Consider the following 16,479-nt stretch of genomic DNA (forward strand, 5'->3'; position numbering starts at 1 on the left):
GTCTTCGGACAGCGCTGGCTCTTCGGCTTTGAAACAGAGATGAGCACTGCCCCCTAGAGTCTGGAACAACTAGCACATACCCTGTTTTCCCAAAAATAAGACATCCCCTGATAATAAGCCCAATCAGGCTTTTGAGCGCATGTGCTAAAATAAGCCTCCCCCCAAAAATAAGCCCTCCCTGAAAATATTTAAACGCAGAGCTGGAAATCAGGTAAGACAGCAAGAAGAGCCCCATCTTGCTCCACATGCCCCAAAATAATAAGACCTCCCCGAAAATAAGGGCAAGCACTTATTTCGGGGTTCAAAATGATATAAGACAGGGTCTTATTTTCGGGGAAACACGGTATGTGAGAGGGGAACCTTTATCTTTACCTTAGAGAGGCTAAACAAAGTGATGGAGGAAACAGGAGTGTCAAACTTGATTTTATTGAGGACCCCATTAGTGTTGTGTTTGACCTCGGGGGCGTGCTGGGGGTGGACATAGCCAGCTTGATGTCACTCATGTTGGGGGCACCAGTGGTGGCCCAAGCGCTCTGCCAGCAAAAACGGAGCTTGGGAGAGCCACATGTGGCCCACAAGTACCCTGCGGGCTAGATTTCACCTGCGGGCCTTGAGTTTGACACCCCTGAAATAGAGCATGGGATGGGATTCAGAGAACCAATTATTTATGGCAGGGGTGGGTTCTAAATTATTTTACTACTGGTTCTGTGGGCGTGGCTTATTTTGTGGCCGTGGTTTGATGGTCATGTGACAATTCTTTAGGATTTAGCAGAGGTACTGGTCTACCAGGCTTTTAACTGCTTGTAGAGATGTACCAGTCTACCCATTTGTTCTTGGAGCGTCCTGGTCTACCCATTTGTTTTTCGAGCATCCCGGTCTACCCATTTCTTTTTCGAGCGCACTGGTCTACCATCACACTGCCTTTTAACACTGATCAGCTGTAGGGCGGCCCTTTGAAGCCCCGCGGCAAGAGTTTAAACAGTTTTTTTCCTTCCAGCTGATCAGCTGGGACTCGGGAGGCAGCGAAAAATTGGGGGCGGGGCCAAATAAAAGGTAAGAATAACGCGGGGGAGGGACGGGGCGGGAGGGCCCAGCTCCTGAACAAAGAGAACCGGTTCGGTGATGTCATATCGTCACCGCTACCGGCTTGGCTGAATTGGGCCGAACCGGGAGGAATCCACCACTGATTTATGGGCTATTTCAAGCATTATAAAAACTGTGGGAAAACCAAGCTGGAGACAAACAAATTCATAGAGAGTAAAACAATAAACACATTACAAGTCAGTCTGGGCTAGAGGCTAAGACACCAGGCTAGAAATCAAGAGACCATGAGTTCAAGTCCCACCTTAGCCACGAAAGCCAGATGGGTGACCTTGGGCTAGTCACTCCCTCTCAACCCAACCAGTGGTGGGTTGCCCTCCGTTTGCACCGGTTCTATAGAACCGGTAGTAAAACCGGCAGGAGGCTCCGCCCACCAACCCCGACGTCATCAAAACGCTTCTATGCATGCGCAGAAGAGCACGCATGCGGCCTCCAATGCGAACCGGTAGTAAAGGTAAGTAGAACCCACCCCTGAGCCCAATCCATCTCACAGAGTTGTTGTTGTGAGGAAAATAGGAAGAGGAAGGTGTGTTGGATATGTTCAACACAGAGTGTGCAGAGATGGATAGACTTACAAAAGAAATAAAAGATAAAGGAGAAACAGAGTATTATATGGTATGGAATGAATGGTACAAATGGTTAGAGGATAGGTGTAAAGGTTAAGGAAAGATTAAATGAAGAAGATTTAGGAGTTAGAAACTAGTAATAAATTTGTATAAATTGAAACGACACATATTGAATGATTGTAATTTAATATATTAATATATTAATATGTATAAAAGATAATAGAACCACATGTATAGATAAAGGTAAATTGAAGTAAGGAAGGGAAAAGGGACTATATAATGGATATATACTGATGTGGAAATGTAAAGAAGAAAATTATTAAAAAATTTAAAAAACTGTTCAATAAAAATTACCATATTTTCCCAAAAATAAGACCCTGTCTTATATTTTTTTGAACCCCGAAATAAGTGCTTGGCCTTATTTTTGAATAGGTCATATTATTTTGGGGCGCGTGGAGCAAGACGGGGCTCCTCTTGCCATCTTACCTGATTTCCAGCTCTGTTTCCCTAACTCTAACCAGAGGAAATGGCGGGGACCGTCTGCGCATACATTTAAATATTTTTGGGGAGGACTTATTTTCAGGGGAGGGCTTATTCTAGCGCATGCGCTCAAAAGCCCGATTGGGTTTATTATCCGGGGAGGTCTTATTTTGTGGGAAACAGGGTATTAAAAAAAAAAAATCTACTCTGCTCCAAGCTGAATTTCTTCCAGATGTTTGTGAGTATAATTCTCCTCAACTTTCATTGCTAACCATGCAGCCTATAGTTGGTGTAATGGCGTCCCAAAATTAAAAGAAATAGACCCTGGAGTGTCATCTATAAAGACTTCATCAGTTCTCCTTCGCACCAAAAAACAGTCAAAGGCAGAGCATGGACATTTTGGTCACAAGGAGATCCAGCAAGGGATGCCTCAACCAGGGAAGCTTTCTAAGTGATCTTGGGCCTACCAGACTCTCTCAGCTCAAGAGCCGAGATGGTGGAGTGACGAAGATGCTGCACCTCTACGAAACATCAGATGGCAGCTGGAAGGCCTGTACTTCGAATACCTGTAGCTGCTTAGTTCTCAAATGATCCAGCTTTTTGATCGGAGAATTCCAGACGGGGAAGATGGAAAGAGGAAGGAGGCGATCTACAAAGATATAGACCAGAGTTTTTCAACGTTGGCAGCTTTAAGATGGGTGGACTTCAACTCCCAGAATTCCCCAGCCAGCCATGCTGGCTGGGGAATTCTGGGAGTTGAAGTCCACCCATCTTAAAGCTGCCAAAGTTGAGAAATAGTGATAGAGGCGCTGATTGGACTATTAGCTGATCTGGCGATCAAGTCATTTCTCCTTTAATCCTTTTACCCTACTACCTCCCAGCTCAACTGTACGCTGTCCTATTCTCGGCGTGTTTTTACAGTGTGCCAGGTTGGGGTGTGGGGCGGAGGACCAGTCAAAACACCAGGGTTCAAAATACAGCAGGGGGTTCCTGCCAGGGAACAGAGAAACCTATTCAAAGGCTGACTCACCACGTTCAAGTCAAAGCTCTTCTCCACCCAATCTTTGGCTTCCTGGAATTCTTCCTGCAGCTCCATGACGTACAGGGTATCCAAGGCATCCACCACGGTGGCCCCCCGGAGGCCTCCTGCAGAGACAGAAACCCGCACAGTTAGAATGGACCTTCAGTTGACTTTCCACCGAGGGACGCAGAGGTCAGAGTGGCTGTAAAAATTGCTGCTGGGATGTAATCCTGAGACTGCTTTCTTAATGCATATAGAGCCGTGATAGCGAACCTATGGCACGCGTGCCGGAAGTGGCACACAGAGCCGTCTCTCTGGGCATGCCAGCCGTTGCCCGTTGTGCTTCCAGGTTCTGGCACACACATACGTGCCTCCCAGCTGGTCTTTGCGCGCAGGGGAGCACCGTAAACTGGAAGAACAGCTCCCACATGTACTAGTCTTCGTGCATGCATGCACGCCAGAAACCAGAAGACCAGGAGACCGGCACGCATGTGCACGCCAGAAACTGGAAGCTCGTGCTCAGGCGTGGGTTCTACTTACCTTTACTACTGGTTTGCAACGGGAATGCGCAGATCACCCATGATGATGTCAGGGCAGGTGGGCGGAGGCAGGTGGCCTCCAGCTGGTTTTACTACCGGTTCTAAAGAACTGGACAGAACCAGGAGCAACCCTGCACTGCTCGTGCTGGGGAACTGATCTTCTGGTTTCCAATGCTCCCACGCATGCGCACTGGGGAGCTGCTCTTCCAGTTTCTGGTGGTTGCTCCCCGCCCCACGTGAGCGTGCCCGTTTCGCCACTCAATGCTGAAAAGGTTCGCCAACACTGATATAGAGCATATATATGGTTGGCTGGGGAATTCTGGGTGTTGAAGTCCACCCATTTTAGATAGAGATGCCAAAGTTGGAACCCTTGGTCTACATCAGGGGTCAGCAACCTGTGGCTCTGGAGCCACATGTAGCTCTTTCACCCCTCTGCTGTGGCTCCCTGTCGCTTAAAATATACGTCGCAACTGCCAAGCGATTTATTGAGCTTTTCAACTTCTGGCAGGCCAACCATGGATAAATCCAAGAAAAGGAAACTTTCAGAAGAAAACAGAATGTTTAATTCGACTACATATGCTAGTTTTGTGGCCGCTCAAGAAATAGTCAGGCACGGGAAGGGTTTTGTGGCTCCTGGTGTTTTCTTTTCTGTGGGAAATGGGTCCAAATGGGTCTTTGAATGTTTAAGGTTTTAGACCCCTGGCCTACATGAAACTTATCCAACATCATCTAGTAGTAAAGGACTGCAGTGCCTATCATCCTGTGCCACATGAGCTATGATCCCTTCTCTATATGCAGAGCAGGGTGGAAAGAGACTCTGCATCGCAGGTTGTTTATGCACTCGAAGCTTTGAACAGTATATTAAGATCCTATAATATTGAATTTTTACATCTCCGAATGATTCAGGGGAAGTGACACTGTCAGGAGACTTGAAATGTAAAACCTCTTAATTGGTTCAAAACCCTCCTGATAACTTGCAGCACTCCTCGGCAGAAAAATGGGAAGCCAATGTGTGAACACCTGATAAAAGCGAGCCATGGGCTTCTGAGCAATCTCAACAGCAAAGGACTGGTGGGTAAAAAAATAATTTTAAAAAAAATGAATCAGGCAGTTTTCTCTGATTCAGATCAGAGAAATAAAGACATCCTGAAATGAAGAGCTCGTTATTAGAAGCATGAGAGTTTAGGAGACACCCCCTATTCAAATAGGAACTGGATGAGTGAGTATGGGAGAGGGAGACGAGGGAGAGACAGAGAAAGAGAGAGGGAGGAAAAGACAAAGAGAGAGGGAGGGAGGCGGGGAGAGAGAGAGAGGAAGGGAGGGAGAGTGACAGAGAGCGAGGGAGAGCGAGAGAAAGAGAGAGGGAGGAAGAGAGACAGAGAGTGCGGGAGACAGGAAGAGAGAGAGGGAGGGAGGGAGAGAAAGAGAGGGAGAGAGATGGGAAGAGAGAGAGAGGGAGGGAGGGAGAGAAAGAGGGAGGGAGAGAGGGAGGGGAGTGGGAGGGAGAGACAGAGAAAGACAGGGAGGGAGAGGGAGAGGGAGAGAAAGAGGGAGGGAGAGAGGGAGGGAGAAGGAGAGATAGAGACAGAGACAGAGAAAGAAAGAGGGAGGAAAAGACAAAGAGAGAGGGAGGGAGGCGGGGAGAGAGAGAGAGGAAGGGAGGGAGAGTGACGGAGAGTGACAGAGAGCGAGAGAAAGAGAGAGGGAGGAAGAGAGAGAGACAGAGTGTGGGAGATAGGAAGAGAGAGAGGGAGGGAGGGAGAGAAAGAGAGGGAGAGAGATGGGAAGAGAGAGAGAGGGAGGGAGGGAGAGAGGGAGGGGAGTGGGAGGGAGAGACAGAGAAAGACAGGGAGGGAGAGGGAGAGGGAGAGAAAGAGGGAGGGAGAGAGGGAGGGAGAAGGAGAGATAGAGACAGAGACAGACAGAGAAAGAAAGAGGGAAGGAGATGGGGAGAGAGGGAGGGAGGGAGAGAAAGAGGGAGGGAGAGATGGAGGGGAGAGAGAGAAAGAGGGAGGGAGGGAGATGGGAAGAGAGAGAGGAAGAAGGGAAGGAGAGAAGGAGGGGAGTGGGAGGGAGAGACAGAGAAAGAGAGTGGGAGGGAGGGAGAGAAAGAGAGAGAGAGGGAGAGAGGGAGGGAGAGGGAGAGCCAGAGAAAGAAAGAGGGAGGGAGATGGGGAGAGAGAGAGGGAGGAAGGGAGAGAAAGGTAGAGGGAGGGAGGGAGAGGTGTTTTCCAGGAGTTTTAAAATGTTATTTAAATTATCAGAAAGCCCACCTGGGGCAATGGTTCACAGGCCTTGCAAAACTGAAGAAAGGATTCCCATCCTTTCAGGGACTGAAGAGCAAAACGCCACCAATTAAGGTGCAGGTTGTAAGAAATACCGAATGCAAAGTTGAGAAAGGGGAAGGTGACTCAGAAACAGCAAACGCTCTCCCTACTTAAATAATGTGGAGCGCTAACTTGGCAGGAATTTCATTGGAATTAACACAAGCTGCGTAACCTGGTGTGATGCTTAAGAGGTTGTGCCTTACAGATCAGGCCCGGCCAAATTGTTGCCTTGTCTAAAATCTGCTCACTTGTCAATGAGGACCCCTTGAAAGGGGGTATTAGGCTACCCTTCCTTTAAGGCACTGTATCTCGACCTTGGCCACTTGTAAGATATGTGGACTTCAACTCCCAGAATTCCTCAGCCAGCATGGCTGACTGGGGAATTCTGGGAGTTGACATCCATACCACTGAAATTTGCCAAGGTTGTGCGCTAGTTACATTAGGAAGAAAACCAAGCACATTAATCGTACACTATTCATGCATTTACAAGCACTTTTCATTTCAGAGGCATTAAGCTACATCATCATCCAGACTAAAAAAATCTGAAAAGCAGCGAAGACGCGTGCAAAATGTGTAGAAATCAGGGAGGAATTGCATGCCATTCCCGGAATTCATTAAATCGCAATTGCAAATTATACGTCCTACCCTCAAAACAACTTCACGGGGAAGGAATTTTTTGAACTGGAGGAGCTTAAAATGTTCCAATTTATTACCCTTCATCTTTCATATAATCTGTAGCCTGCACAGTCACTGAGCTAGAAAAAGACCGGGTAACAGAAAAACACAGCTATAGTTATTTGATTTATATCCCATCTTTCTGGTCGGCTGAGCGCTCAAGGCAACTAAAAAAACCTCCGGTGTATTATTTTTTTTTAAAAGGTGAAAAATAATAGCAAAATAAATATAAATACTAAAATCTTTCCCTGTGGAGGCCTACAAAGATCAGGGGACCATTCCCTCAGCAACAAATGTGACATTTAAGATAAACTGGTTGTCCTAACAACTTCCCGGTTCCCAGTAATTCAGCTTTTTTCCTACGAAGAGTGATTCACAGTTTTCCAGCAATGCTATAAGCACATCAGCATTCAGGAACATGTTAGGTATCCAAAACAGCTGGTGTCAACAAACGGTATGGTTGGCTTGGGTAAAATCCTCTCTCAGATCTGGCGGTGATAACTGTCTTTCTTAGCAGGGGGAAACCATGTTTATGAAGGCTAAACATGATTCATGGCACCTCTTGTGAACTGCCCCAGCTGTGAGATATATAGTCCACTAAACACTAGGCTATCCATCAACCTTGTTCTCATGCTTTAATGGAATGTCAAGACAAAAGAGGGTTTCCTGAAAACCTTTGAGAGTGGGTTACGTGTTACGAGAATCAGGTTTGGCTTGATGGGTCGAGATGCTGATGGGGCATCAGGTCCAAGATACCTTGAAGCAGGGGTGCTATTCAGCAGGTTCTGGCGAACCGGTAGCGGAAATTTTGAGTAGTTCGGAGAACCGGCAAATGCCACTTCTGGCTGGCCCCAGGAGTGGGTGGGAATGGAGATTTTGCAATATCCTTCCCCTAGGAGTGGGGTGGGAATGGGGATTTTGCAATATCCTTCCCCCAGGAGTGGGGAGGGAATGGGGATTTTGCAATAGCCTTCCCCCAGGAGTGGGGAGGGAATGGGGATTTTGCAATATCCTTCCCCTAGGAGTGGGGAGGGAATGGGGATTTTGCAATATCCTTCCCCCAGGAGTGGGGAGGGAATGGGGATTTTGCAGTATCCTTTCCCTGCCACGCCCACAGAACCGGTAGTAAAAAAAAAATTGAATTCTACCACTGCCTTGAAGGCATTATATTATGAAGACCTGTTATTGTACCTAGCCCTAGAAGCCACCTATGACATTCTAGAATTAAAATGAGAAATGGATGTGTCCTCTGTACATTGGTTGAAGCTATTCTTCTTTTCTGCTTTGTTCAACAAGGACAATTCTGCAAAAAATGCATTATTATGGTTTTTTCTAGGGAGGCCTTTATAATGATGGGACGATGATTGAGCATTCATTGCAGATAAGCAACCTGTCCAAGAACTGGAAGCCCAACTGGGTCAATGTGCCCTACAGTAATGGGGGATGAGGGAAAGACTTTGGGAGACTGGGCACAAAGGAGTTGCTAATAGAATGGTCAGGTAAGACAGTGGTCCCCAACCTATCTGGCTTTGCGAACCAGCAGGGGGGGGGGGAGAGAGAGGAAATGATTCTGTGTGAGTGGCACGCAGCTCCATTTGTGTGAGTTTTCACACACATGTGCAACTGCCTGCAGTTCGCGCAAATGGCGCTGCTTGCACACACACTCATCCGCTTGTACAGCTTGTGTGGCTCGGTTCCGAATGAGCTGCAGGCAGCCCAGTACCAGGCCACAACCCAGGGGTTGGGGACTCCTGAGATAAGAGATAGCATAGTCCCCAGATACAGAATGGGTGGGGAGCAGAGGTGGGTTTCAGCAGGTTCTGACCAGTTCTGGAGAACCGGTAGCGGAAATTTTGAGTAGTTCGGAGAACTGGTAGCAAAAATTCTGACTGGCCCCGCCCCCATCTATTCTCTGCCTCCTGAGTCCCAGCTGATCGGGAGGAAATGGGGATTTTGCAGTATCCTTCCCCTGGAGTGGGGTGGGAATGGAGATTTTACAGTATCCTTCCCCTGCCACGCCCACCAAGCCACAACCACAGAACCGGAATTAAAAAATTTTGAAACCCACCACTGGTGGGGAGAGAGGCTCAGAAAAAAATCCTCCCTAGTTCTTGGTGGAGGGGGGGGGGGTGGAATAGTATTCCAGACTTGCAGGATTCTGTCAATGTAGCTTTACAACGGAGTAGAATAAGCTCAACTGGTTTTAATTCCTATCTTAATTTCATGCGTCTTCCAAGACTGAAAGAATAATTCTCCCCCATCTCTTGTACAAACTGAGAAACTATGGGGTATGTAGAGGAGTGGGCTTCAAAAATTTTAGCAAGGGGTTCTCTGCCCGGTTGCTGGATGGGTGTGGCATGGTGGGCGTGGCCTAATTGGCCTCCTGCACCATGGCAGGAGGGGAGGCGTTTTTGCCCTCCCTGGGCTCCGGAGGCTTTTTTTGAGCCTCCGGGAGGCTGAAAATGGCCTCCCCAGGCTCCAGAGACCTTCTGGAGGCCTGAACTTCCAGTAGGCACATTTTTCGCCCTCCCCGAGCCTCCCCACATGCCCTGCACTTACCTGCATCCAAAACGGGCCGTGTGGGGACTCCTGGGAGGGGAGGGGTGAGGTGGGCGGGGCCAGCCAGGAGTGGGATTTGGGGGTTCTCTAAACTGCACAGAATCTTAGCTAGAGGTTCTCCCGAACCCCTGCGAACTCCCAGCAGCCCACCCCTGGGTTTGTGTATGTGTCCCTTCTAAGCCTCTTATCCCATCCGCTATCTCTAGATTGTCTTTTATTTGATCTTTTCGTCATCCCTTTGCCTAGTCTCCCAAGGTCTTCCCCACATATCACTGCACCCACCCAGTGTTGTGAGAAATCTGTTCACTTAAATTAGAAAGCAAAGTGGTTTGTTGACAGCACATTGGGGCTTTCCTGGCAGGAAAATATTAGACTTTAAATGATCGCTTTATATGATTTCCTGAGCAATCAGGCACCTCTCTTTAAGTCAACAAGATATCTACAAGGAGTGCCTAAATTCAAGAAGGCACTTAAACCTTAGCACATTTTAATGTACTCTCTATGGAAGTTCTTGTGGACTTACACAACATCAGTAGCGTTGGATTAAGAACATGGAGGTTTCGAAGCCAAATTTTGCTTCATACATTCAAAGAAAACAATTTATAGTGGTGTTTCTCAAATCGTGGTGACTTCTTAAGATATGTAAACTTCAGCTCCCAGAATTTTCCAGCCAGCATGCTGTCTAAAGAATTCTGGGAATTGAAGTAAACATATTTTAAAGTTTCCATGGTTGAGAAACATTGATTGAAAGCAGCGGTGGAATTCAAAAAATTTTACTACCAGTTATGTGGGCTTGGCTTGGTGGGTGTGGCATGTTTTGGTGGGCGTGGTTTGATGGGCGTGGCAGGGGAAGGATACTGTAAAATCTCCATTTCCTCCCGATCAGCTGGGATTCGGGAGGCAGAAAATAGATGGGGGCGGGGCCAGTCAGAGGTGGTATTTACCGGTTCTTCGAACTACTCAAAATTTCCACTACCGGTTCTCCAGAACCTGTCAGAACCTGCTAGATTTCACCCCTGGTGGGCGTGGCACGGGAAGGATACTGTAAAATCTCCATTCCCCAGGGGAAGGTTACCGCAAAATCCCTATTTCCTCCCGATCATCTGGAACTTGGGAGGCAGAGAATAGACAGGCCCAGTCAGAGGTGGTATTTACCGGTTCTTCGAACTACTCAAAATTTCCACTAGCGGTTCTCCAGAACTGGTCAGAACCTGCTGAAACCCACCTCTGATTTAAAGGCATAAGACATTTTTTTCATCCATACCTGAAAAGCATTATCAATACCAAGAAGGCAAAGAACAGTCATCTTAGATCTTTCTTTCCGTGCAATATCTCTGTTCAAAAATAAAAAGGGCCAACACAGAGAGTACCCAATGTTGTAAACAGTAGTAAAACGAAGGATGATTGGCACATTTGCAGAGTGTTCCTGATGGGCAGTATTGGCCCTGAGCTTTCTAAACAAAATGTAGGCAAAGTGTCTCATACAAATGAAAGTCATTGGGGACAACTGCATTCCTGTAGAACATTCCCATTTCCCTCAAGCTTTCTAATTAGTCCCCTTTCTTTTTTAATGACTTCCTGTGGTTTCTTTTATTATAAGATTAAGAAATCTGACAGTTTGAGCTTTATGGGCAAATTGTCTACTGCATACAAGACCGCAAACTTATTTTTACTGCACAGCATCAAACATCTGTTTTGATAGATAGATAGATAGATAGATAGATAGATAGATAGATAGATAGATAGATAGATAAATGACAGATAGATGATAGATAGATGATATAGACAGATGATATACATAGATAGATGATATAGACAGATAGATAGATGATAGATAGATAGATAGATAGATAGATAGATAGATAGATAGATAGATAGATAGTTAGATAAATGATAGATAAATGATAGGCAGACAGAAAGACAAAATTAAGACGTATTTGTTTTCTACTCATCTTCCATAAAGCTCTGCACAGGACATACATTTACGCCTCCAAACCAACTTCTGACAATAAAAGCCCACTCCCAAGAGCTGAATGTGTAACAGCCATTCTGAGTCTGGCTGTGCCCACTGCAGAAAGCTCTCCCTCAAATTCAGGAGGTGCCAATTGGCACATCAGTTATTCATTCATTCATAGAATTTAAATGGCCTCCCAGTGCCCACGGTTGCAATTATTTGAGCTGGGTGGGTGACCATATAGATTCCATGAATGAATGAAAGAATGGATGGATGGATGGATGCATAGAACAGCCAGAAAACAATGCAGTTCAAAAGAACAACGAACAATAAATTCCCCGTCATGACAGCATTGGAAGAATGGCACTTTCTACCAGTCCTCGAATTTGCGGCTGTTACAGCATCGCTGTGGTCATGGGATTGTGGTCCAGGTGCTTGGCAACTGGCTCATAGTTACAGCATCCTCACAGTCAAGTGACTGCCATTGGTGACCTTCTCTGCCAGCTCCCCACAAGCAGAGTCAATGTGGAAGCTAGCAGGGAAAGTCACAAGTGGCTCCTGTAAGTGGTCCCCATTCCCCCAACTTTTTCTCCTGAACTAGGTGCTCGTCACTTCCCGCCTGGACTACTGCAATGCTCTCTACATGGGGCTCCCCTTGAGGAGCACCCGGAGGCTCCAACTGGTGCAGAATGCGGCCGCGCGGGGGGATTATGGGAGCGAGGGGGCGCTCCCATGTGACACCTCTCCTGCATGAGTTGCATTGGCTTCCAGTGGTCTTCTGGGTGAGCTTCAAGGTGTTGGTCACCACCTTTAAAGCACTCCATGGCATAGGACCTGGGTATTTGCGGGACCGCCTTCTGCCGCCGATAGCCTCCCACCGACCAGTACGCTCCCACAGAGAGGGACTCCTCAGGGTGCCGTCAGCCAGGCAATGTCGGCTAGAGACCCCCAGGGGGAGGGCCTTCTCTGTGGCAGCTCCTGCCCTCTGGAACGATTTGCCCCCGGAGATACGAAGGATATCGGATCTCTGGGTTTTTCGCCGTGTCCTAAAAACTTTTCTTTTCCATCAAGTAGGGCTGGCGTGAAACACCCCACCCCCTTTTTTTAGCCTTTTTTAGCCTTTTAAATTTTCAAATGGGTTTTAGTTTCAATCTTTTAAATTTTGGGCCACAGTTATATAATTCTTTTAAAAATTTTAAATTTTGTATTGGTATGGGTTTTAGTTCTGGCTGTGCACCGCCCTGAGTCCACTAGGAGAAGGGCGGGATACAAATTGAATAAAATAAATAAAATAAATAAACTAACTGGCTACAACAGACTTGGGCATTCTACGGCCCATGGGCCATTTCAGTCCTTTGGCTGTCCCTGTCCGGCCAACAATCCTATATGTTTAGCTCTCAGTTTTGCATGTGGTCCCTTGACAAAATTATCTGCCCACCCTGGGCTATGGAGGATGACATCATGAGTATCTTGCACTCTGCAGCACATCTGCCAGCAGCCCAACCTGCCTGCGGCAGCTGTCTCCACACCCTCCCTGACAGCAGCCATCCCCTGCCCTACTGTCTTTGCGCCATGCCATAGCAACCGCTTACCTGCCCACTGGCCAGTTTGCAAGCAGCCTGGGATTTGCGACTTCCTGCCGGCTTCCCCATCGACTTGTTTGTTGGAAGCCGGCAGGAAACTGTGAGGAGGTCCTTGCTTAACGACCTGCAAGCAGGGGTGAAATTCAGCAGGTTCTGACAGGTTCTGGAGAACCGGTAGCGGAAATTTTGAGTAGTTCAGAGAACCTGCAAATACCACCTCTGCCTGGCCCCAGAATGGGGTGGGAATGGAGATTTTACAATATCCTTCTCCCAGGAATGGGGAGGGACTGGGGATTTTGCAGTATCCTTCCCCTGCCACACCCACCAAGCCACGCCCACCAAGCCACACCCACAGAACCGGTAGTAAAAAAAATTGAATTTCACCACTGCCTACAAGCCTCGCTTAACGATGACAATGGGACTGTCGGAATCGCCCCTGTTAAGTGATGTGTCCTGCGACATCACACTTTACAAACGCATCGTTTTAGCAACAAGAAATTCTGGCCCCAACTGCCGTTGTTCAGTGAGGACTACCTGGTATTTTTCTAAGTGGAAGCGGTATAAAATAGATTAAACAATGAATCTTAAAGCCGAAGGCCAAGGCCACCAAGAGTACTGTAGAAAACACAATTTTTTTAACTTTCTCTGCTCTTCTGCCACTGCAATTATTTTGGAATGGCTGGCCTTACTGCCAACCTTGCAACTTAAAGACGGGACCTTATTCACCAAGGGCAATAATAATAATAATAATAAGATAAAAGAGAATTCTGCTGGATCTGCTTGAGTGTCTACGAGACGGCAAGCCAAGAGTTCCGAAGAACGATCGCTGGCATGATTTGAGATAAACTCACGATCGCGGGATGAAACCTCTCCTCCTTGCTTCCTAATCTACCAGCCTCGGTCCCTTAAGTAAGTTCCTTCTGTAGCAGGCTTACAAAAGGGCCGGGTGATGAAAAGCCACATCCTTTCAGATGATGCTTGTCTTCCTTTTTATCAGCTCTAAGGATTCTGCAATATTAATGGCTGTGGTTCTTGTGTCCCTGCCTATTAGGCGAAGTAATGCATCAGCCTCCAAGCAACGTGGGTTCCTGGCAAACACGCTGACAAATACTGACAAAGCACCCATCCGGGCACACGCAGGGAGCAAGGGCCCGGGGCACAAACAATTATCTTGATATTGCAAAAAGTAACACACTAATGGGGTTGTTTTCATGGGATAAGTCACCCACTCCTTCATCAAGGACGTAGAGATGAGAACGACAGCTTCCTGGCTCCCCTTCCCACCAGCAAAGGATAATAATAAAAGATTTGTCCTCCCCCCCCCAGTTTGTTTAATTGAAATGGGGAGGGGGAAAGAGAGAAATAGTTTTACATTACACAGAACCCTTTTACAGATCCCGTGTCTTTTAAATGCATAAAATGCACTCAAGGATTGTTAACAAGTGCTACTGTTTTGCCCTATGTCACAAAGATTTCCCTTTCTTTTGACAATTCTTCTTTCAGATTCACTGAATTTCCTCTCTTTTCTAGCTGCCACTGGAAAGTAGAACGGTACAAAAGGTACCTGCAAATCTAGTTTGAAGCAACAAATTAGATGAACAGATCATCATCGATATAATATGTGTTTTTTATCTCCCAAAGGTAGACAGCAGGGGTGAAATGCTCCCGGTTCGGACCGGCTCGGGTGAGTAGGTAGTGATGGCGGCGGGCAGTTCGGAGAACCGGTAGCAAAAATCCCTGCTCCTGCCCCCCATGCCCAGCTGAGCTGCGTGATCATCAGAGGCTTTTTTCTTTTAAATGGCTCTGACAATCCAAGCTCTGACGATCCCAGCTGTAATTAATTTATCCCATGGCAGTGCTCTTACAATGGTGTACCCTGTCAGGACGAAAAATGTTGCACCTACCTAAGTGAATTTAGAATTATAATCAGTAAAATATAATTTATATGAAACACATCAAAATGATCAAGGTATGTTTTCTTTTCTAGAGAAAAGAAGTGGCCTCAGTCCAGTGGTGAAATTCAATTTTTTTTTACTATCAGTTCTGTGGGCATGGCTTGGTGGGTTTGGCAAGGGAAGGATACTGCAAATCTCCATTCCCTCCCCACTCTAGGGGAAGGATACTGCAAAATCCCCATTCCCTCCCCACTCCAGGGGAAGGATACTGCAAAATCCCCATTCCCTCCACACTCCTGGGGAAGGATACTGCAAAATCCCCATTCCCTCCCCACTCTAGGGGGAAGGATATTGCAAAATCTCCATTCCCACCCCACTCTGGGGCTAGCCAGAGGTGATATTTGCCGGTTCTCCGAACTACTCAAAGTTTCCGCTACTGGTTCTCCAGAACCTGCTGCATTCAGTTTCACCTATCATATTGGGAGTAGTCCCTGTGCTACTGGGATGCTATTAAATTTGCTCTCTAAGATCATTGAAGGTACTTAAAGGTAGAATTTACTCTAGAGGAGACTGTGTTTAGAGCAGATAAAGGAGAAAAAGTGCTTTGCAGGGTATGGCTTGGCTGCTCCCACCAAATGCATGATGTAATCTTATAGTTTGATTTAGCTCATTCTGACATTTGACATCTTCAATCATTGTCTAAAAGCATTCTCAGTCTTGTCTAGCCCAAAGAGCAGCAAAAATTCAGATGACAGACTCCCCATGATTTGGCTTCTACTATCTGGTTGGCATGTTAATCCCCTAGAATTAACAAAAACAGTCGCAAAGGAGCTGAATTATGAAGATGTGTGGACTTCAATGCCCAGAATTCCCCAGGTGGCACATTTTGAATCTAGGAACCCCCATCCCCTCCATTTAAGCCAGGGGTCAGCAACCTGCGGCTCTGGAGCCACATGTGGCTCTTTCACCCCTCTGCTGCGGCTCCCTGTCACTCAAAATATGTGTCGCAATTGCCAATGTGCGACACTTGCCGGCACACAATTTATTGAGCTTTTCAACCTCCGGTAGGCCAACCATGGATAAATCCAAGAAAAGAAAAGTTTCAGAAGAAAACAGAATGTTTAATTCGACTACATATGCTAGTTTTGTGGCCGCTCAAGAAATAGTCAGGCACGGGAAGGGTTTTGTGGCTCCCGGTGTTTTCTTTTCTGTGGGAAACGGGTCCAAAGGGCTCTTTGAGTGTTTAAGGTTGCAGACCCCTGATTTAAGCTAATGTCTTCAGGGAAGCACCACCTGGAATTCCGTGTGCACTTTTGATAGCAATATTTTGCATTTTTTAAAATTTCCCAGGTTAAACTTTTTTTAAAAAATTTCCTAAATCACTCTTTCTCAAGCTTGGCAGCTGGAAGATCTGTGGACTTCAACACCCAGAATTCCCCAGCCAGCATACGCTGGCTGGGGAATTCTGGGTGTTGAAGTCCACAGATCTTCAAGTCACCAAGCTTGAGAAACACAGCCTTAGGCAGAAAGACTGCACTGTCAAATTCTAACCTCAACTTTGCACAGTATAGTAGCCTAGCCTTTAACCTCACGATACATTTGGTCGATAAAAGACCTCTTAAAAAAGAAAAGCCTATACGTAGCCTATTTTATAAGCACCTCAGCAAGAGAACGGCAAACCGTTGCAAGCTCAGACCAGTTGCAGCAAGAGGCCTGCCTGCTTTGAAGCAAATAGCCCCACAGACTCTGAAATTTTTTCCTCGCTTGGCTACGTTGAAA

General features: G+C 46.7%; 1 protein-coding gene across 2 annotated transcripts in view; it reads right to left on the reverse strand.

Moving 5' to 3' along the window:
* MAN1C1 (mannosidase alpha class 1C member 1) overlaps nucleotides 1-16,479 on the reverse strand; it is a 118,245-nt gene that overhangs the window by 45,347 nt on the left and 56,419 nt on the right. For both annotated transcript variants that reach the window (XM_070949926.1, XM_070949925.1), the window contains exon 2: nucleotides 3,178-3,293. In XM_070949926.1, the coding sequence (XP_070806027.1) occupies nucleotides 3,178-3,293 (116 nt within the window). The remainder of the gene's footprint in view (nucleotides 1-3,177; nucleotides 3,294-16,479) is intronic.

This window comes from Pituophis catenifer, unplaced genomic scaffold (assembly GCF_029215685.1).
Source record: "Pituophis catenifer annectens isolate HBS135680 unplaced genomic scaffold, rPitCat1.0.hap2 SCAF_9, whole genome shotgun sequence".
Classification (NCBI taxonomy): domain Eukaryota; kingdom Metazoa; phylum Chordata; class Lepidosauria; order Squamata; family Colubridae; genus Pituophis; species Pituophis catenifer.